The sequence below is a fragment of the Thamnophis elegans genome, chromosome 12 (genome assembly GCF_009769535.1).
Source record: "Thamnophis elegans isolate rThaEle1 chromosome 12, rThaEle1.pri, whole genome shotgun sequence".
NCBI lineage: Eukaryota > Metazoa > Chordata > Lepidosauria > Squamata > Colubridae > Thamnophis > Thamnophis elegans.
Genome location: NC_045552.1, coordinates 22045061 through 22067910, shown reverse-complemented (window position 1 = coordinate 22067910; position 22850 = coordinate 22045061). Strand labels below are relative to the sequence as shown.

Genomic DNA, 22850 nt, shown 5'->3' with positions numbered 1-22850 from the left:
TGAACCCACAATCTGCATTATTTGTGTTTCAAAGATCAACCAGCTCCACCCCCGTTAAGTAGTCCAAGAGACAAGTGGCTCAGAGGCCATCTGAGATAAAGCATTGTGTCATGAATTTCCACCTCCTCTTGATGCGCGCTGGTGCATTCCCTTAGCAGCTGTTAGCCTTGTGGTTTAAAGAAGACAGACTCACAATCAAATGGCAAAGCACCCAACTGGGTCCCGTTCTGAGTGGCCTGTTTGTTTGCATAGCTTTCAGATGGGTTAACATTCTGCCCTGTGGGAGATGGGGAAGCAGGGGAGGGCAGGGGAAGGGGGCGGGGAGAAGAGATAAGGCCTAAAAAAAGAGAAGAAAATTGAACAATGTTGGAAGTACACAGTTCACAAGTCTCACCCCGCAAGTGTTGCCTTTCCTTGGGGGGATGGGGGAGGGTTTTTTCCACAAAAACTACAAGAGAGTTGTGCAGCTTTTTGGGAGAAGTGGGATCTTTTGCCGTGGCTGATGTCGAAAATTCACATTGGCACTCGAAGATACAACTCTGAAGCGACAAAATATGGTTTGGAGACAACGTATGGCACGGGCTTCCTTCCGAATTCAGTTTGCGAGGGGTCAGATGTTTGTTGCAGGAAGGAAAACTGGAATTCACAGCCATGGGGTAAAAGGACTGGTTTGTTTTATCCCTAGAAAATCAGGATCCATTTCTATAGACAAACAGCAAAGTGCGTTTTAATGTTCTGATCTCAAAGCAAGCTGGAGAAACGGGCTTGGTTTAGGTCCATCTTCACTATCATGCTAGATAGAAAAACACAGCAGAAGGCTTGAGAAGACATCGGGGTTACACAACTGCAGTAAATGAAATAATCATTCCTTCACTATACAGCACAAAGATTCGGGAGGGGCTGGGCAGCTCCTGGGAAAGTCAGCCCCCTGGAAACCTTCTCGATATAATTCCAATTTGAGTTTTTGTGGTGATCCAGCCATCTACTTGGTGCGCTGTAAGAATATTCCCAAAATGTCGGACAAAAGTAGGGAAGATGATGTAAACAAGTGAGAATTTGAGTGTAAGTTTTGGCAATAGACTCGGCATCATATAAAAATACTTGATAATAAAAAATTTCATCCGTATATTAAAAAAATCAGGGCATGGATTGATAGCAGAGTTCTTTTTTTTCTTTTTTTTTGTGCTTACAGGGCAGACAAAAACACACTTCCTTTTTTACACACACACTCTGTTCGTCAGAAATGCAGCGTTCTTTAAATTAAAAAGGAGGGGGGGGAAATCACCACACAAGAAATATATCAGAAGCAATTAAATCAATTGCAATTCATCATATTTTTTTTTAAAAAAAGAAAAAGCAGGGTTGTTTTTTTTTAAATCATCATCAGCTCTCCGAATTTCTATGTCAGGATAAAAGTGCACAGAATTGTAATCCACCACTAGGCTGTGAGCTAACATGAAATGGTATGCTTGGTGAATATCAACAAAACCCAAAAACTTTCAAGCTAGAGATCTGGACCACGACCAAGTCAAGTCAAGAGCATTGTTGGTTTCCTTTTTTTTTTTTTACCCCGAAAGGCGAAAAAAAAAGTCATCGTTTTGTAGCATTGAAGTAAGGCACTCGCCCACGGTGTGTTTCTGCCGCATTAAAAGGGCAGCAGCCAACTCACTTTTTAAACAGACGGAAGACAAGTTTCCTTTTGTGGTAAGTGCTGCGGGTACCTTACACCATAATTATATAGAAAGGGGAGGGGGAAAATTCATATTTTTTTTCTTTCTTTCTTCTGTGGAGAAGGGGGAACTGTGTTAAAATTCATCTATAAACTACTGGCTTCTTTTCTTCTTCGCCAATTAAAGCATTTTGTATCCTAAAATATTAGTTTTTATAAATCTAGTCATCTGTTTTAAGGCTCTACAAGTCCCACCCCCCACCCACTCCCACCCCACCCTGAACCAATAAGAAACAGCATTTTTGATTGGGGGCATTAAAAGGACTGGAACTCTTCTTATTTCACAGTCAGAAGTCTAATATTGCGTCTCCTGCCTCTCCTCACCATCCCAGTCATTAAACCTGTTTTGTTTTTAAATTGAAAGACAGTTTCCCTCCCTCGGTTTCAATTTTTTTTTTTGCATTTGTTTGGTCAAGTAACTGGAAAGCCTGAAAAAACAGAAAGTCTCTCTTGTTTTAATACTACAGAGGTGAGTCCATCCAGTTACGCAGTTCTCTTGCGTTGACTCTGGAAAACGAGGGTGGTTTCCTAGAAATGTTTTGTCCGCGGCCTGCTGGGATAACCACAAGGTGCGCCAATGCTTCTTTTTCTTCTTTTTTCTCTTTTTCTTTCTTTCTTTCTTTCTCTCTTTCTTTTTTTCTTTCTCTTTCTTTCTTTCTTTCTTTCTTTCTTTTTTCTTTCTTCTTTCTTTCTTTCTCTTTTTTGTATGGCTCCTTCAAATCTGAAAGCTTTCTGGAGTGAGGTAAAAATGTTGGGCTTTCAAGCAAAGTACATCGTACGTAAAGTGTCCTGATGAACCTGCACGGCCTTGGCGAGAGCTTGAGGGTCTCGGCCATTACTCTGGCCGGAGATGTGACTGCCTTCTCCACTAAAAAGGCAGAGGAAAAGGAATTAAAAGGATTAAAACAGAGCGTTATTAGTCAGAATGCGGAAGGGATGAGGATGGCAGATTTCTCTTGACAGGGAAATCACTGTCACCATAAAACAACACAGATTTTATTCCAGGGAATTTTAAGACTTCAACACTCAGTATTCCCCAGCCAGCATCTTAAAGTTGCCATAGTTGGAAACACTGCTCTAGATCAGTGGTCCCTGACCTTGGCAACTTTAAGCCTGGCAAACTTCAATTCCCAGAATTCTGGGAGTTGAAGTCCCCCAGGCTTAAAGTCCTCCAAGCTTAAAGCAAAGCCGGCTGGGGAATCCTCGGAGTTGAAGTCCCCGAGGCTTAAAGTCCTCCAAGCTTAAAGCAAAGCCGGCTGGGGAATTCTGGGAGTTGAAGTCCCCCAGGCTTAAAGTCCTCCAAGCTTAAAGCAAAGCCGGCTGGGGAATTCTGGGAGTTGAAGTCCCCCAGGCTTAAGGTCCTCCAAGCTTAAAGCAAAGCCAGCTGGGGAATTCTGGGAGTTGAAGTCCCCCAGGCTTAAAGTCCTCCAAGCTTAAAGCAAAGCCAGCTGGGGAATTCTGGGAGTTGAAGTCCCCCAGGCTTAAAGTCCTCCAAGCTTAAAGCAAAGCCGGCTGGGGAATTATGGGAATTGAAGTCTGCCAGGCTTAAAGTTGCCAAGGTTGGAGACCCCCTGCTCCAGATAAACTACACACCTCTGTAATATAAAAAGTTTGTGGTTTTTTCCTCCCTCTTCCATAAGTCTAAGGGTATTGGAGACAAACTAAAGGGACAAAACCTTTTCCAGACTGGGGGCAGGTTTTTTTGGCTTTCGACCACATGCTGGGGAGTTGGTGTGGAGGGCTAAACAATTTTTTGAGCAGAGATGCAGACTTTATTTGATTTAAGTGAGTCATGGTGGCACAGTGGTTAGAGTGCAGTACTGAAGGGGACTTCTGCTGACTGCCGGCTGCCTGCAATTTGGCAGTTCGAATCTCACCACGCTCAAGGTTGACTCAGCCTTTCATCTTTCCAAGGTGGGTAAAATGAGGACCCAGATTGTTGGGGGCAAAAGGCTGACTCTGTAAACCGCTTAGAAAGGGCTGTAACACATATATGTCTAAGTGCTATGGCTATTGCTAAGTGAAATGCAGGTAATCCTTGACTTACAACAGTTCATTAAATGACTATTTCAAGTTACAATGGTACTGGAAAAAGTGACCTATGACCATTTTCCACCCAACCATTACAGCATCCCCTTGTTCACGTGATCAAAATTCAGGTGCAAGTTGGCAATTGACTCATTTATTTATGACGGTTGCAGTGTTCAGAGGTCATGTGATTCCCCTCTTATGACCTTCTGACGAGCAAAGTCAATGGAGAAGCCAGATTCACTTAACAACCGAGTTACTAACTTAATAATTGCAGAGGTTTATCTATCAATTGTTGCAGGAAAGGTCATAAAAATTGGGCAAAACTCACTTAACAAATGTCTCACTTAGCAACAGAAATGTTGGGCTCTGTTGTGGTCGTAGGTCAAGGACTACCTGTACTGTCAATGTAATTTCTTTCCTCAGATACTTCATATTTCCCCATTCATGCACCCTCCCTCCCCAATGTAAATTACAGCTTCCAAGATTTAGCTGCAATACCCATTTGTCTCTTTTCTAAAGAAGGGGTAGTATTGTTGGATGACTTTTTGTTACCAGGCCGAGTAACATTATCAGTTACTGTATTTTTCAGAGTATAAGATGCTCTGAAGTATAAGACGCACCTTTCGGGGATGAATACAAGAAAGGACGTGCATGTGGGTGACGCTGGGGGCCATTCCAACCCTACTGGTTGGAACGGAATCCGGAACCCACCACTGTTTTGGTGCCAAGTTATGCCAGTTCATCCTTATACCAGCAGCGATCTCATTTTCAAGCTCAGAGACTTCTATTTTTTTAAAAATCAACAGCTTTGTTGCCAGATAGGGGAATTAATGACAGGAATCAGCTTCTATCTTAAAGAGATACCATATTTTTCAGACTATAAGTCGCTCCAGACTATAAGACACACCTAGCTTTTGGGGAGGAAAACAAGAAAAAAAATCTGCCTCTGCCTCCCAGCAATTTGCCTCCTTGCCGCAAACAGCCCCTTTCAGTTTCGGCACAGCCTGATTAGCACAAGCAGCTGATTGTCTGGCCTCCCCAAGATCAGCTGTTTCAGGCTGCAGGGATTGTCATAGGTAACAATTGTCAATTGTCATTGCCACCTCCACGCACCCCATTTTTGGACTCTGTATCCGATTTTCAGGTTCTGTACACCCCAGTTTTGGCCTCCTTGTGCCCCATTTTCTGCCCTTTCCAAGTGGTGGGGATTGGAATGGGCAGAAGAATAGGGCACGCGGAGGCTGTAAATAGGGTGCGTAGAGTCAAATATGGGAAGCGGAAAAAGAGGCACATGGAGGCGGCAATAGGCAATGGCAATCCCTGCATCCCGAAACACCTGATGGTCGGGAGGCCGATCCAACCGACAATCAGCTGCTTGTGCTAATCAGACCGTGTTGAAGCTGAAACTGAAACCAGCTGTTTGCTGCAAGGCAGTAAATTGCTGGGAGGCAGAGTCCAAAGAGTGGGAGCCAGTGGGTCTACATTCGGTGTAGAAGACGCACCCAAACTTTCACCCTCTTTTAGGGGAAAGTGCGTCTTATACTCCGAAAAATACGGTATATCAGGTAATAAAAGCTCTTCAAGAAATAACCCAGCTCAAAGAACACCAGAACCTCTAACTCCCTAGCGCCACCCAGTGGTGGTATGTTGGGCTCTGCAAGGAGCATCTTCATGGGGGCTGGTGGGAGGTGCCACTACTTACCTGTCATGCTCTTTGTCTACAAGGTGATATCGTGCCCGGAAGGCCACCAATCGAGCATAGTATGCTGGTGCTGGGATAGAAACAGAGCGGGTGCAACGGACGTAGGTGTGGCAAAGCTGGTAGGTGAGAATTTGTAGCTCATCTGCTGTAAACCGATTATCGTCCCAAAGCACGTAGTAATGGGAGGGTCTGCTGGTACCCTAGGGGAGAAGGAAAGAAAGAATGAAAGGAGTCGAGAAACATTACCACCACAACGATGGAAGGTGGGGGTGCAGGAAAGAAATTGGTACAGGCAGTCTTCCACTTACAACAGTTGACTGAGTGACCGTTTGACATTCCAACCGATTGAAAAAAGTGACATGATTTTTTTTCCACATTTACAACCATTGCAGGATCCCCGTGATCACATGATTAAAATTCAGACGCTTGTCATCAGATTCACACTGGTGGCAGTGTTCCAGGCTCACCTGACCATGTTTTTATAACCTTCTGACAAGCAAAGTCATTTAATGATCATAAGTTGAGGACTGTCTGTACCCCTCGGAGGATGGGTGGCAAGTCTGAAAGGTCCTCTGAGATTATGTGTCAGGGTTCCAAATAGCATCCAAAAGTAAATCAGAGTCCAAGGCAAAGTACTGCTCAAAGTTTCAATTTATTAAGAGAGCCATGATGGCACATCTGAAAGCTTCCCGGTTTTCCCCACCCAGTTGAAAGTTCAAGATCTTGCCCCCACACCCACAAGTCCATCACATGGTCCAATCTTCCACTGCTATGCTGGCAGCTCCCACCCATCCAATTTCGGCCAGGTGCAGAGATGCAAAGACAAAGGATGACCTTGGCTTTCTAGAAAGAATTTTGTTATGGCTACATTGCATCTCACTCCTTACAACCCCCCCCCTCCGTCCGTTTTCCCACAATAGAAAATGAATAGTAGAATAATAGAAAGTGTAGCAGGCCAAAGATCCAAAAGAAAAGATGGCCGCAGGCCTTACATTATGGGTTGGTTGTTCCATTCACTGATTCAGTTTGGCCGTCATCGTCATTTCCCCCCGACCCCAAATGTGGCGTTCCATCCCTAGACTTTGCAGTCATTGCAGAGAATGCTAGGAAATGAAGTCCACCACATCCTGGAAGGAGGGCTGCCTTACCCATCTCTGCCAGGAAGCTACTAAAAAAAAAAAAGATACCTGAATGCCGGCATGACTGCACAGGTAGAAGTCAAACTCAAAAGGATGAGTAATGTTTGTATCGACAGTAGTTCCTGCTGGTATGTTTCCACTTTTGCCAATCTGCGGAGAGAGAGAGAGAGACAGACAAAGAGAAAGTTATATACCAGTGATGGCTAACCCTTTTGTCATCACGTGCCAAAAGCGTGCGCAACTACCACTGCCCATGCCCCCCACTGCACATGCATGCACAATCCCCCCCCCCGGTACCGTTTTGGGCCTAGTAGACCTCCCTACAGCCTCCTAGGACCAAAAATGCTTCCCTCACTCCCATGCACGCAAACACAACCCCCGCCCTCATGCATGTGTGCACATCTCCCCTATGTGCCTCTCCCTCTGCGCATGTGCGGCAGGGACCCGAAAATCAGCTTGCTGGCAGGAAGCACGCATGCATGCATGGTGGAGCTGAGCTGGGGCGACATGGCTCTGCCTCCACTTCAGGCACATGTTCCATAGGTTCCCCACCACGGCTGCATACAATAGCAATGGGAAGGCTACCAGACAAAATGGGAACAAGTTTCCATAAAAATTGCCAGGGTTTTTAATTCTACAATTCTGCTGTGCAGTTTGACTTATAGGTAGTCCTCAACTTACAACAATTGATTTAGTGATCTTTAAAAGTTACAATGCAACGGAATAAAAGTAACTTAAAAACAACATTTTTCACACTTAACCGTAGCCTGACACCTGTCTAAGCAGTTTTCAAATTGTTAGGTTAGGTTAGGTTAGGTTAAGTTTATTTATAGGCCGCCCTTTTCCCTGAGGGGACTCAGGGCGGCTTACAACTTATATAGGAAGGGGAAACATACAAAGACATATAGGACAATACATAATTAAAAGAGTAAAGCAACATTCATTCAGCATTCAGGCGGGGATGGAATATAATCTTTAACCCCAGGCCTGACGGGATAGCCAGGTCTTGAGGGCTGTGCGGAAGGTCTGGAGGGTGGTGAGGGTACGAATCTCCACGGGGAGATCGTTCCAAAGGGTCGGAGCTGCTACTGAAAAGGCTCTCCTCCGTGTAGTTGCCAGTCGACATTGACTGGCAGATGGAACTCGGAGGAGGCCCAATCTATGCGATCTAATGGGTCGTGAGGAGGTAATTGGCAGGAGGCGGTCTCTCAAGTACCTAGATCCACTACCATGAAGGGCTTTGTAGGTGGTAAGTAGCACCTTGAAGCGCACCCGGAGATCAACAGGTAGCCAGCGCAGCTCGCGGAGGATAGGTGTTATGTGGGCGAACCGAGGTGCACCCACAATCACTCGCGCGGCCGCATTCTGGACTAGCTGAAGTCGCCAGATGCTCTTCAAGGGCAGCCCCATGTAGAGCACATTGCAGTATTCCAGCCTAGAGGTCACAAGGGCCTGAGTGACTGTTGTGAGAGCCTCCCGATTCAGGTAGGGTCGCAACTGGCGCACCAGTTGTGGAATGTATTTATTTAGGCATTTATTGTGGAATGTATTTATTTAGGTAGAAAATTTATACAGGTAGTCCTTGACTACTTAGAAACGGGAATGTTGGGGTCCATTGTGGTCGTATGTTGAGGATAACCTGCACAGCCGCCCAGCTTACAGGGACCCCGGTGGCTTACAGAAATAAAACCACAATGCAAAATCCAATAAACCTACACACACACACACACACATCTTTGAGGCTCACCCTCTCATTCTTGTCTGCACAGAAGAGGCGAGTGTGATGTCTTTTCTGAACCACGATGTAGGTGATGCCCGGCTGGTAATCCTTCTCCAGTTTGATGCAGGCATCCCGGATGGCCAGAAGCTCATAGTGGAGGATCTGAGGAAGGAAGGAAAATAATACTAACATGATGAATAGAAGAGAGCCTGAGAAGCCCACTTGGGAGTTTTCTTTTGCGCCCCCTCCCCAAAGGACCCAGAACAGACTGTATAGATCAGGGATGTCCAATCATGGCAAATTGTGCAGCTCCTGGTGGCAAAGAAGTGGATGCCCGAAGATTAGAAGTTAGGAAGATCCAGGAAAATCTCTAACATATGTGCGAGTCGTTCCTGACTTTAGGGGACGGTGCTCGTCTCCGTTACAAAGCTGAAGAGCTAGCGCTGTCCGAAGACAATGTGGCCAGCATGACTAAATGCCGAAGATGCACGGAATACTGTTCCCTTCCCACCAAAGGTGGTCCCTATTTTTCTACTTGCATTTTTACATACTTTCGAACTGCTAGGTTGGCAGAAGCTGGGACAAGTAACAGGAGCTCACTCCATTACACGACACTAGGGATTCGAACTGCCAAACTGCCGATCTTTCTGATCGACAAGCTCAGCATCTCAGCCACTGAGCCACCATGTCCCATCTAACATGACTATGGATCCTCACAACCATTTCTGTTTAGTGACTTTTGGAAGTTACAACAGCTCTGAAAAAAGTGGCTTATGACCAGTTCAACTCAACAGGGAAGCTGGATTTGCTTAAATGACCGGTGGTTCATTTAACAAGCAGTGATTTGCTTAACCACAGTGGGAAAAAAAGTCATAAAATTAACTGCCTTGCTTGCTTTGCAACAGAAATTCGGATCCCAATTGCAGTCGTAAGTTGAGGAATGTCCTGTAGTTGCGCAATAAATATTGGGAAGTTGTGTGTTGCGGCCAGGCAGTGGAGGTGGCAATAGAGTTAGACAGTGAAGAGGTTGGGGAAGAACATGGGCCAGTCCTGCAGTCTAGGGAAGGCTCTGATGAGAGCTCTGCATTGGAGGCAGAGAGGGAGCTAGATAGCAGTGAGGCAGAGGAACAGCTGGAGCCTGTTCCCAGTGTGCGCATGCGCAGAAGTGCCAGAAGACAAGAACAACTAAGAAAGCAGGGTCGACTTGGGAGTAAAGTCACACCTTGGAGGTGATTGACTCCTCCCATAGGGAACAAAAGAGGAGCAAAAGGGGAGTAGGCTTTTGCAGGAAACAATTTGTTCCTTCTGTCGGTTCAAGAGGAAAGTTCTGTTTGTGATTATAAGAGACTCTGTGCCAAGTTTTGCTTTGCCCTGTGTTTGGAAACTAGTTATCTGGCAGCACTCCAAATGAGATAAGGTGCGTGTGGATAAACATTCCTCTGAAAGACTGTTTGCTAAAGCCTTGCTGACTGTGAATGAAAGGAATTCACAATCATGTAAATAAAAGATATTTGCTGGGACCAAGACTCTGCTTCATGCATGTTAAGGAAGCCTGGGTCAGAACATTGTGCTCCCATAAGCATCTAAAGAAGGAAAGGTGGCTCTACCAACCCAAGGTGAACCCGAGAGCGAACTCCTCCTTCCATGCAACACTTGATGTTGAAGAAGTGTCAGGAAGCCTTCCTCACCTGTGGCAGTTGTCCCTCAGGTACACCATCCCGGTAGAAGATGATGCGTGTCGGTTTGAAGCGTGTAGACTTGTAGAACTGGATGAGGAGTTCTCGGACCATGTAGGAAAGATCTTCAATGATTTCCTGCCGTGGCCGCTGTACCCGAACTGTGGCACAGTAGCGGCTTGGGTGAGCATCCATACTGCCCACCACCTGCCATCAAACAAAGAGGCAACGTCTATGTCTCGCTCACAGCGAAAGTGGAAGGCAACAGGTGTTGGGTGGATCTCAAATCTTTATATACTGTGGCATTTTTGGGAGAAGGGGAGTCTAGGATGACGGGAAAACACTGATTGAGCTTAAACCAGTGGTGGGATTCAACCAGTTCACACCTATTCAGGAGAACCAGTTGTTAAATTTCTAAGCAGTTGGGAGAACTGGTTGTTGGAAGAAATCTCCTTTTGTTTTTTCCCACTTTACAGGGCTAATCCTGTAAGGAAGGCAGGAAGGAAGCATTCTGGTGTTGCTTCTAGCTTAATCTTTATTGCCCTGCTTACCGAAACTGCCTCTCCAGTTAACACTTATTACATTGTAACAGCTAAGGCAAAGCGCCCATTGACCTGAGTGATGTTGAGTTGGCCACGCCCACCCAGTCACATGACTACCGAGCCACGCCTACCCAGCTGCTCATTAGGGCAGAGTTAAATTATTTAAATCCCACCACTGGCTTAAACCATGCTTGAATGTGGATTATTGACTAAGGTGCAACTGGCTAAAGTGAAACAATATACTGAAGACGAGATCAGGAGAAGGACATTAGGGAAACATGAAATCCCATCCTTGCTTTACCAGCCTTAATAAGGAGAGGAGAGGAGGGGAGGGGAGAGGAGGGGAAAGGAGGAGAAGGAGAGAAGGGAAGGGGAGAAGAGGAGGAGAGGGGAGGAGGAGGAGAGGACTCCCAAAATCAGGTCTTCTGCTGAGACCCTGTTTCCACCAAAATTCCAAAGCTGAAGCATCTTTGTTTTGTTTAAGACCCCAACTTTGGAAAAGTGAACTTACAGCTGTTATGGAGGGCTTCTTTCCATCACCAGCTGGAGGATGAGTCACATCAGCTCCCAGGAATATAACCGGCTGCTGAAAAACGGCAGATCTAGGAGCAACATGAAGCAGGAGTCTTAAGGATCGCCAAAGAGGGTTCTCAGATGACTGAGGGTAGATACTACAGGCAGTTTTTGACTGACAACCATTTCTTTAGTGACCACTCAAAGTAACAACAGCACCGAAAAAAAACTATTTTATGACCAGACTTCGTAGACTTCAGGAGCTCATGATCGATTTTGCAAAGGAGTTCCAAAAGACGAAGAGAGAGAAGATAATAGAAGCATAGAGTATGAACAAGGAAAGTGGTCAACCCCAAGCAATACATACCGCTGATGGGGCACCAAGATATTGTTAATTCCTCCAAGTTTCACATTGATCTTGAGACAGAGGTTGGAAAGAGTCTGGGGGGACGTCTTCACCACATTTTTGACCTGCACACACTGAGTGGCCATGCCCAGAAGTGTGTCTCCTACACGCTTCACCTCCGCTGAAGGGAAAGAACAGAGCATCAAAGGTCAGTGGTCTTCGTAATAGGACGGTTCCTGTTTAGCGCAAGCAAATCCCTTTAGGAATACGTCCATTAACAAGGAGGAGAATAAAATCAAAGTCCCGTAAGGGAGAATTCTTGAGATGTTCCAAACTTTCTAATACTACAAGTTGGTTAGATTAATGCAGTGTTTCTCAACTTTGGCAAGTTTTAAGATGTGTGGACTTCAACTCCCAAAATTCTGCAGCCAGAACAGTAAGCAGTAATTAAAGACTACCCTTCTCAAATATGTTCTGGCCTGCCAGCAGCCAGCGGAACTGGCAGCAGATTTGGACAGTGAGGAGGTTGGGGAGGAACCTGGGCGAGTCCTGGAGTCTGGGGAAGACTCGGATGAGAGCTCTGTGTCGAAGGCAGAGAGAGGCCAGGGCCATATCGCACAGATATGATCGCACAGACTGGGCCTCCTCCGAATCCCATCTGCCAGTCAATGCCGACTGGCGACCACACGGAGGAGAGCCTTTTCTGTTGCAGCTCCGACCCTGTGGAACGATCTCCCCGTTGAGATCCGTACCCTCACCACCATCCAGACCTTCCGCGCAGACCTCAAGATCTGGCTCTCCCAGCAGGCCTGGGGATAGGTTCCCAATTCACCCGCCCGAGTGTTTGATTGCTGAACGAAAGTTGTGTTTTATTATTTTTCTTTGTTCACATTTTGTTTTGTTTTTTGATACTGCACCCCCCTCCCTTGTGATTGTAAGCCGCCCTGAGTCCCCTCAGGGAAAAGGGCGGCCTATAAATTTTAATAAATGAAATGAAATGAAAATGAAATGAAATGACATATGCCAGTTATCAGCTGCCTTCAGAGGCAGACATCAGTGAGGCAGAGGAACAGCTGGAGCCTGTATGCGCATGCGCAGAGTTGCCAGACGAAGGGAACAGCTAAGGAACAGGGGTTGACTTGGGAGTAAGGCCACAAGTAGATGATGAAAAAAAAAATATTTTTTTTTTTGATTGTAGAAGTTTATTTATATGCCGACCTTTTCCCTGGGGGGACTCAGGGCGGCTCACAACCCAAAGGGGAGGGGGAGACACACTTTTAACATATAAGACAATACATAATTAAAAACACAACATTCATACCATTCGGGCGGGTTACAGTCTTAGCCCCAGGCCTGACGGGATAGCCAGATTCTGAGGGCTGTGCGGAAGGTCTGGAGGGTGGTGAGGGTACGAATCTCCACAGGGAGATCGTTCCATAGGGTCGGAGCTGCCACCGAGAAGGCTCTCCTCCGCGTAGTTGCCAGTCGGCATTGACCGGCAGATGGAACTCGGAGGAGGCCTAATCGATGAGATCTAATAGGTCGCGTGGTGGTAATTGGCAGTAGGCGGTCTCTCAAGAAGAGCAAAATCCCTCCCATAGGGAATAAAAGAAGAGCAAAAGGGGAGTGGAGTTTGCAGGAGACCATTAGTTCACTTAATTGGTTCCTGACTCTCCGAGACTCCTGGTCAAGTTTTGCAGATATCGGCCTGGCAGCTCTCCAAGACAGATAAGGTCTGGGACTGTAAATCGTCCCTTGAAAGACTTCACAATTAATTAATAAAAGGGATTTTTGTTGGGACAAGGAGTTTGCTTCATGCTCTCGGGAAGCCTGGGTCAGAACAAAATGCTTTTCCTGACACAGATTCTGATGACATACCATACACTGGGGTCTTTCCTGGCAGGATGACGATGATGAGCTGGAGTCCTGAATATGTGTTTTTAAGGTGTCGGAACATGGGCTCCACACTGTCAGCACCTTGGGCGTATTTACAGAAGCAAGGCTGGCCCTGGATTGGCATCCCGGCGTCCTTAGAAATTTTGCGCAGCTGGTCCGTAAAGTTCCTATCCAAAGAAAACAGAAAGTCAGATCAGAAGAGCGTAGATGAATTTGTCACAACTGATATGCCACTCACTCAAAAGGAAAGAAGCTTGGTTATTGCTATAGACATGGCTAGTCATTACTATTTGGTATAACTAAAAAGATTAAGACATATGGACTTCAATTCCCAGAACTCCCTACCATGTTTCCCCAAACATAAGACTGGGCGGGTCATATTATTTTTTGCTCCAAAAGATGCATTAGGGCTTATTTTCTGGTTCAGTCTTATTTAGGGGGAAATACATTACTAACTGCGTCCGTCTGGCTGATGATCTTAACTGGGGTTTATTTTCGGAATAGGGCTTCTATTATGAGCATCCTGAAAAAATCATGCTAGGGTTTATTTTCCAGCAGGATCTTATTTTCAGGGAAACAGAGTAGAAGTCCACAAATCTTAAACTTGCCAAAGTTGAGAACACTGGCCTAGGGAGTAGAGCCAGAATGGAAGCAAAGCAGGAATGTATTGTATCAATATTCCCATACTTTGTGAATTGTCTGCCTTCGGGAAAGGACAGGAAATAAGCTTGTTTCCAGCAAATCATTCTCTATTGAGCTGAACAGGGGTCGGCAAAATTAAACACACAAAGAACCACAAAGGTCCTAACTGGAAGCCCCCCATTCAATTCTGGAGCCAACCGGAAGCCCAGTTCCCCCACCATAGAGTCTCCTCCTAGTGCGGCAGCCTTTTTCCTCCACCTGTCCTAACTGAAAGCCCTATCAATTATGGAGCTGATCAGTGATAGGGAGCCGCAGCAGAGGGATGAAAGAGCCACATGTGGCTCTACAGCTACTGGTTGCCGACCCGATCTAATCCAAGTAGAGACAGAATCCTTATGTGGAGAACCTACAATTTCAACCTGGAATCTTCTGGACATAAGCAACGTGTAAGATTTTGCACATCATCCAAAGGGGAGGCATTTTAAATCTCAAAAAAAAAAAAAAAAAAAATGAAGATGAAAATCAACAAATGTTTAGTTTTACAATTGTTTTTGATGTGGAATCTTGGGTAGCCCAGGTAAGAACCCAGCCGCCTTGCCACAATTGACATTCTAGCAAGAACTGTAATTCCTTTTTTTCCAAAAGCTGTTATTATTGTTTATGGTGTCCTTGGTACTCTTGGAGCTTGTGTTCTTGCTGATGTTCCACTACCCTACTACGCTACACAACCAGCACTGATGATGTTACCTAGTTGGGTAATGAAACGTCTGCAAGAAAACAACCAAGCTCAGAGAGCACCAACGACCCTTCGTTTCAACCCTGAGCTACAAATATTACCTTCTATTGCAATTCATATTTTGTTTAATGCTGGGGAAGACAATCAACACCAGGGGAGGTTTGAGAATTAAATTGCCTCTAGGTTCTCTGTCATGGCTGGCAACTTTGCACTGAATCAAGCTACCTTTTTATGCAGCTCCAACCTGCCTCTTTTAACCAGCAGCATCTGCCCAGCTTTTCAGGTCTGGCTTGAGCTGACGAGGTCAACTCTTTCTGTCCCTTCTAGCACAGGGGGGTCAAACTCAATTTCATTGAGGGCCATATCAGGATTGTGTTTGATCTCGGGGGCCGGAGGGGGGTCATGGCCAGCTCGATGTCACTCATGTCGGGGGCACCTGTGGTGGGCTGAGCATTCTACCAGCGAAAATGGGCTCCCAAGCTCCGTTTCCAGCTGCAATGGCCTCCAGCAGCCCTCTATCAGCAAAAATGGAGCTCCATTTTTGCTAAGAGAGACACCACAGGCCGGTCCTTTGCTGCTTTCAGATCTAAGCACCCTATTCTGCCCATGGACCTTCAGTTGACAACCCCTGTTCTAGGAGCTCTTTCATTTCTTCCCCCCTCCCACGATCTCTAATCACTTACTTTAGCACTTCTTCTCTGCACTGCTTCTGAGGGGCAAAGCACGCGATGGCCCACACTTTGATCTCGATCCCATTGTAGAACTGCTTCCCTCGCATATCCCAGACCCCCTGATTGGGCGTGGCGATGGCGCGATTCTGTGGAGGAAAGTGGGTGGCATCAAGAGAGGAATCAGCCTGGAATCATCATGTTGCCACAAGTGATCCAACTCCAGTCCCCCTTGAATTCCAATGACTCCTATCTAGCCCGAATTTAGTTAACTGATTCTTGAGTATGGGCTTGAGCAATAAATCTTCTCTGTAGCTTATTGTGTGGCCCTATTCCTTTGTGCCTGACAAAATCCATACCTCAAAGATCTGAATTAGTAAGGTTTTCAAAAACAGACTAGACAAACATTTGACTGGGATAGCATAAGACTTCTGCCTTGACTAAGATGATTAAACTAGGACAGAGCTCCCAACTTTTCCAGCTTTGTGGACCGATGGGAGGGGATGGTGCCAGGGACTGGATTCAGGCGGTTCACACCGGTTTGGCCAAAACGGATATTAATTTTGCATCCAGTTTGCTGAACCGGTTGTTGCAAGGACCGGCTGGCCTCGGCCATCCTACCCCACCCCTCACCTCCCAGGTGGCTCCAGGCAGCCAGTTCATAATGTCAGGTAAGTGCAGGGTCTGCAGAGGCTCTGGGAAGGCAAAAAACAGGCCTCCTAGAAGTCCGAAAACAGGCCTGTTTCTGGCCTCCAGAGGCCCAGGGGAGGACATTTTCACCCTCCTGGAGGCTTGGGGAAAGCCTCCAGAGCCTGGGGAGGGTGAAAACGCACCCTCCCCTGCCGTGGTGCAGGAGGCTGAGTAGGCCACACCCACCATGGCCACCACCAACCCAGCAACTTGAGAGACCGCCTCCTGCCAATTACCTCCTTGCGACCAATTAGATCGCATAGATTAGGCCTCCTCCGAGTTCCATCTGCCAGTCAGTGTCGACTGGCAACCACACGGAGGAGAGCCTTTTCAGTAGTAGCTCCGACCCTTTGGAACGATCTCCCCGTGGAGATTCGTACCCTCACCACCGTCCAGACCTTCCGCACAGCCCTTAAGACCTGGCTATCCCGTCAGGCCTGGGGATAAAGATCACAATCTGTCCCCACCCGAATGATGAATGAATGTTGTGTACTATTTTACTTTTATGTATTGTTTTATGTTTATTGTTTTGTACCCCCCCTCCCTATTTTATGTAAGCCGCCCTGAGTCCCCTCAGGGAAAAGGGCGGCCTATAAATATTAATAAAAAAAAATAAAAAAAAATAAACTGAGCAGAGAACCGGTTTGCTAACATTTTTCAATCCCACCCCTGGATGGTGCCATTAATGAAAATAGAGCCCACGCTGGCCTGCTGCTCGTACAAGTGGGGATGACCATGCGCTCACCCACCACTTCTGTGACCCGGTTCTCAATGGCTGAAGCTCCGGTAGTGGGGTGCAGGGGACCCCTGGACTAGAAGGGGACCCCTGGACTAGAAGACCTCTGTGGTCCCTTCCAGTCCTATGATTCTGTGATTTGCTGGAGAAGAGATTTACATGGATTTTGTCCTTTAAAAAAATGCTTCCAGAGAAACAAAAACTCCTTTCCCTTCTGTTATCTTTTCTAAGATCACAGCTAAGATTCTCAGAAAGCTACATGCGACTCCAGTTTCTGAATGATGGTTTGATATGAGTTAGTAAATAAATATCTCAGCCTTCAGGAGTGCTTGTGAATAAAAGCAGCCCAGAGGTTCCTTACTACTCACCCGGCCTCCGTATTGTAAAATTGGGGCTGGCAAGACCCTCCCAGTCACTTCGGTCATGTCATCTTTCACTTTTATGCCAAACTCTTGTATGTAGGGGTCCAGGTTGTAACTGGCATTTTTCATCTGCAAGACAAAGGGAGGTTGACGTTTTCAAACAAGCAAATCTCTCTAGAGCACTATTTCTCCATGTTGGAACTTTAGGATGGATAGACTTCAAATCCCACAACCCCCCCCCCCCAGCCAGCCATGTTGGCTGAGGAATTCTGGGAATTGAAGTCCACCCATCCTAAAGTTGGCAAGCTTGAGAAACGCTGCTCTAGGGGATAGGCCCCCAAAAGGCTACATCCTAGACCAGTGATGGCTAACCTTTTTGTCGTCGTGTGGCAAAAGCGCTCACACGCACATGTGCAATGCGTGTGCAACACCACCACCCGCACATGTGAGTGCAACCTACCCCTGGGCATGCGCAGGCTACCTCCTCCCCCATGCCCTGTTTTTGGCCTAGCAGGCCTCCCTGAAGCCTCCTGAGATCAAAAATGGGGCACAGCCCCCCCCACCCCCCTGTGTATGGGCACATCTCTCGCATGCGCCCTGTCTATGCACATGGCGGCAGAGACCTGAGAATCAGCTGGCTGGAGGCGTGCTTGCATATGTGGTGGAGCTGAGCTGGGGTGACAGCTCGTGTGCCCGCAAAGAGGCTCTAGATGAGAGGTGGAGGAAAATGGCCCCTTTATGACTTGTGGACTTCACCTCCTAGAATTCCTGAGCCAATTTGGGTCCATAAGTCACAAAAGAGCCATCATTCCCCACCCCTGCTTTAGATGATCTGAGCCTGAATCTCTCATAATTCTCAGATGTCTCAACACTTCTAGAAGAAGTTGGTAAAGACTAACCTAATTAAGAGTAGGCAATAAAGAGCGGACTTGTTGGAAAACAGAAGACATATTATTGAATAATAACTTCCCTCAACCTTGGGCAACACAGCCAGCATCCCCAACTGAGGAGGGCCCATCATGTTATCCACATCTGGTTCTAAGCATCCGAAGGATCATCTCTTCCTTCTTCTACCCAACGTACTATATTATTACCTTTACAGCACCTGCATTAATGCTAAACCCTGCAAAAAGAAAGGCTGAAGCCGGGAAGTTCTCAACTTAACGACCACAATTAGGATTGACACACTTATCAAATGAGTTGCGCCATATTTCAGAACCTTTTTGCTGCCATTATTAAGCAAATCACATGACTATTAAGTGAATCATGCTGTTAAGCAAATCTTAGAAAACGTAGAATAACTTTATTGTCACTTTAAATATACAGTAATCGGCATTCATTAAAATGAACTTTTGTTGCATACAGCTCTCAAAGGGTCACAACCTCCAATATACACTACATAAACATAACAAAAATACAAATAAATAAATAAATACAAAATTATGCATACAGCCACATGTATTCTATGACACAAAGAAACAACACAGTCTAGTTCGGATGTATACATGTACATGGTGAGGAAAATGAATCTTGCAAGTTTGCCAGACGGATGGTCTAGGGAACAAATCTGTTACAGAATCTGGTAGTCCTGCTAGAAATATTTCGAAACCACCTTCCAGAGGGGAGCAAGAGAAACAGATCGTGAAGTGGGTGTGTGGGGTCTCTAACAATGCTTTGAGCTCTAAGTTCATAGCGTTTATAAGCTGTATCCTGAATAATGGGAAGCAAGCTTTCTATAATCTTCTCCACTGTCCTTACCACTCTCTGTATGGACTTTCTATCTGAGGCCACCAAGCCAAACAGTGATGCAGTTTGTTAAAACATTCTCAATTGTGCCTCTATAAAAAGTGGCCAGGACAGAAGGAGAAATATGTGCTCTCCTCATCCGACGCAGCAAATGCAGTGGTTTGCATGCTTCCCAGATTTTGATTTTGCTTGTTGGAAGCCCCTGGGACGGTTACGAATAGGGATCCCATGATCCTGGGCTGCTAGAATGATTGTAAATATATGCTGGTAGCCAAGGAACGAAATTTTAATAATGTGACTGCAAGGATACTGCAACAGTTTTAAGTGCAAGGAGTGGTAATAAGACACATTTTTCAGCAGCATGGTAATTTTGAACAGCAGTTAAATGAATGGTTGTAAAATGAGGACCACGTGTACCCTGAATTGTACACAGCTGGTATGTTATTAAGCAGAGCCAAGAATTAAACTCCTGCACTTTCTTCCTTCTAAATTACAACAGCATTGAGCTCTGAGCTTCCTACCACCTTCATACGAGCGCAAAGGTCAGCATCCCATTCTGGCATGGTTCTGACGAAAAGAAGTGGTACTTACCAACCGGCTAATTTCTTCTTGCCTGTCAGGAGCAGATCGCGCTGTAGCTTTGATCATGGTAGACGTCTGATTGTCTGTCAGTTTTTTGATGCACCGCTGGCCAGCCACAATGTTACACACCTAGAAAATAGGCGAGGAGCAGGTGTTTGTTTAAAGCGACCACCTTTCCTTGAACTCAAAAGGGGATGAAAGCAACGATGATTTAGTGGTTTTGTGTGTAGCGTCCCGATTTTGCCAAACCCTGGCTTGAGCAAAACAAAACTAGCTGGGACAACGAATTGTCAGAGTTTGCAGCAGCAATCATATCCAGAAAGCACACACAGGTAACTGATTCAGCAGGATTCATTAACTTCTCTTTACGTATAATAGAACACATGAAGTAAATATACAATACCAAAAGCTGGTTCCTCCAATGTGGTAGAGAGTACAAGCAAGCATGTGCAGAGTGTAGAATAGTTTCAGTTTTAGTTCAGAGCAGCAGATTAGTATAGAGCTAAGCCATGCTCAGGCTTCAAACTGTTTCACATTAGCTGACCTTGTTACTAAACCCTATTCCAGTTCTTGAATATACACTGACACGCATCCAGTGGTGGGATTCAAAATTTTTTACTACCAGTTCTATGGGTGTGGCTTGGTGGGCGTGGCAGGGGAAGGATACCGCAAAATCCCCATTTCCTACCAATCAGCTGGGACTCAGGAGGCAGAGAATAGATGGGGGTGTGGCCAGTCAGAAGTGGTATTTACTGGTTCTCTGAACTACTCAAAACTTACACTACTGGTTCTCCAGAACTGGTCAGAACCTGCTGAATACCACCTCTGCACGCATCACATTAAGAGTTGATTTGCTTAGTTTTACTTTGCTGGATGTGCTACTATTTCTCAAGCCTACACAGCAAACCCAGCTACAAATTAGGGTTTAAAAACCACAAAGATTGGATTCACACAATATGCTGAGCCAAAACTCAACATGTCACATGATGATTGTTATCCCGCTCCAGAAAGCATCTCTTTCCCACACAAGTACTTTGACAGTATCAGCAGCAGCAACAAAAATATCAATAGAAGATTCTGATTTATTTACTTCCTTCTATTTTATATTACTTCAATATAATTCAATAATTGACTTCAGTCAATTATTATTGTACTTTTATCCCCTATATTTCATATGTTCTTATTGCTTGCTATATATCTTACATTTACATTTCCAAATGGACATATGTGTTTTTATATTCACATTTTAATATATATCACTCAGCGGTGGGTTTCACATTTTGTTACCACCGGTTTGCCGCACATACACCCGCTCGCTTCACAGGTGCATGCACCTCTTCCACGCATGTGCCCGGCCTTCCTCACAGGTGCATGCACCTCTTCCGCACATGCACCTGCTCTCAAAAAAGTGCTGAAATAGGACGGCATATTGCTGGGGACAGGTGGGCTGGCCCACCCACTATTTCCGCTACCGGTTCGAGTGAACCGGTCCGAACAGGCTGAATACCACCTCTGATATCACTGCTTGGCGACCATATTGCAGCTTAAAGTTATTTGATTTGATACTAAAGGTGAGCAATTGTTGGAGACAGAAATCTTGCCAAACTAAAGCAACTACTTGCATCATTAAAGATAGACTTTGAGAACTTCTAAGGAGGAGCTGTCTTGACTCTCTCTTAATCAAACTACCTAAACTTTGCTGTCTCTTGTCTATGGAGATTCTCAGCCATCCAGGTCATGGTTGTCCCAAAGGTGCTTTTTCAAGAGGCAATTGGAGTTTCTGTGGGTTTCCTTGAAGACGTTTCACTCCTCCTTCTTCAGAACTGAAGAAGTGTCAGCCTCTGCTTCACTTACTTGCTATCGGCTGCCATAGAAATGGGGAGGGTGGGGGCATGGTATTTGGGATGGGAATAAATGGCACTGGAGGTGATATGGCAAAGGGAGTTTTCTTCTCACTATCTTCTGCACATGCTGATGGTCGGTGTTTGGACCTGGTCAAGGCCAACTGTCCTGATGATGCTGTCTGAAGATGCAACCCATATTGCACCTTAAGGAGTTGCAGATTGGACACTGGGGTGGGGGTCGTTAGAGGGGGGGTTGGATAATTGTTTGATATGTATGCGTCCGCGCCTTTCTGAATCAGATCTTGCTTTACTTTCACTGCTATCGTTTCATAACCAGTAAAAGTACTTTTTAATTCCACAAACAATGGAGTTGGCAGTTTTCTTTCTTGGTTACTGAAGGAGGCATTACTGAAGGAGGCACGCCTGACAAGAAGCTTCTTGGATGAGAAGCAAAAGGTCTTCAAGGAAAAACAAAGAAATCCCAGTTGCCTCTTGAAAAATCCCCATTGGGACTTTACTGTCTCTTGGTCCTCTGGAATGCAGCCCCTCCCTCCTGGGAATCCAGACTGCATTCCATCCTATGAAGATGGAAGGGGTGAGAGCAAAGAACAGAGTATGATTGCACCAGTCTGTACGGGGATGACCCTAAAGGCTCCTAGCCCAGAACTACCACCAACCTAACCCCAGGCAGATGCTTTTTACCTCCAGAGGCAGATAGGTGTGTTTTTGCTCTTGGCCGACTTGAAGACAGGGCAGGTGTGGGTACTTCAGCTGCAGGTTGTACTTCTGCTTGAAGTATTGTGCAACAGTGCATTCCACAGTTTGTCCGCTCTCCAGCTGCAAGGGAAACCTGTACAAAGAGAACAAGAGCGCTCTTAAGAGACCCAATGCCCACCAATGAAAAGAGGCTCAGCTTCACTCCTCTGAGGCCTCCAGAGCAGAGGTCCCCAACTTTTAGGACCTCAGGGACCACTAAATTCATAATTTTAAATCCCGCAGACCACTAACATGATCTGCCTAATGGCCGGCTGATGGGCGTGGCTAGGTGGTCATGTGACTGGGTGGGCATGGGCAACAATGTCTCTCACATTGATGGGCACATCACCGGCCTCTGCTCGCCACTCCTCGCCTGCCCATCCGGGCTCCTTAGGGCCCCAATAGGAAGCAATTGTTGGAGCTAAGCAGCCACCACGAGAAAAGAGTTGGCAAAACAGCTCAGTTCAAATTGGATCTGACCGAGAAGGAGGCTCAGCAGAAGCATCTCACTGAGGACTATGAGCATAGGCTTTCCAAGCAGAGGGAAGACTTGCTGGAGTGCAAGGCCAGGTACTGGCACCTGGAGGCTCAGTGGGCTGAGATGGTCAGTCAGTTCCAGGCCATGATGGAGTCCCACTGGAACAAGCCCCTCTGGTTCTTCGCCACCAGCGGCGCTTTCCTCCAGCCTTTGCCCAAAGCCCTCCACCAGGAGGCTGAAGCAGACCCCAAGTCGGAATTTCTGCCCCCCTCCAACCCACACAAAAAGATCTCAAAGGGGGAGACTCTGTAGCGAC

At 46.1% G+C, this 22850-nt stretch overlaps 1 protein-coding gene across 2 annotated transcripts in view; it reads right to left on the bottom strand.

Moving 5' to 3' along the window:
* Window positions 1-2400: 2400 nt before the first annotated feature.
* Window positions 2401-22850, bottom strand: part of LOC116516199 (protein argonaute-1) — a 78940-nt gene continuing 58490 nt past the window's right edge. For both annotated transcript variants that reach the window (XM_032228617.1, XM_032228618.1), the window contains exons 8-19: window positions 22003-22150; window positions 19466-19585; window positions 17135-17257; window positions 15356-15489; window positions 13277-13461; window positions 11420-11579; window positions 11051-11141; window positions 10010-10204; window positions 8349-8483; window positions 6650-6751; window positions 5463-5662; window positions 2401-2597 (exon numbers count right to left, since the gene is read on the bottom strand). In XM_032228617.1, the coding sequence (XP_032084508.1) occupies window positions 2489-2597; window positions 5463-5662; window positions 6650-6751; window positions 8349-8483; window positions 10010-10204; window positions 11051-11141; window positions 11420-11579; window positions 13277-13461; window positions 15356-15489; window positions 17135-17257; window positions 19466-19585; window positions 22003-22150 (1702 nt within the window). In that variant the 3' untranslated portion in view covers window positions 2401-2488. The remainder of the gene's footprint in view (window positions 2598-5462; window positions 5663-6649; window positions 6752-8348; window positions 8484-10009; window positions 10205-11050; window positions 11142-11419; window positions 11580-13276; window positions 13462-15355; window positions 15490-17134; window positions 17258-19465; window positions 19586-22002; window positions 22151-22850) is intronic.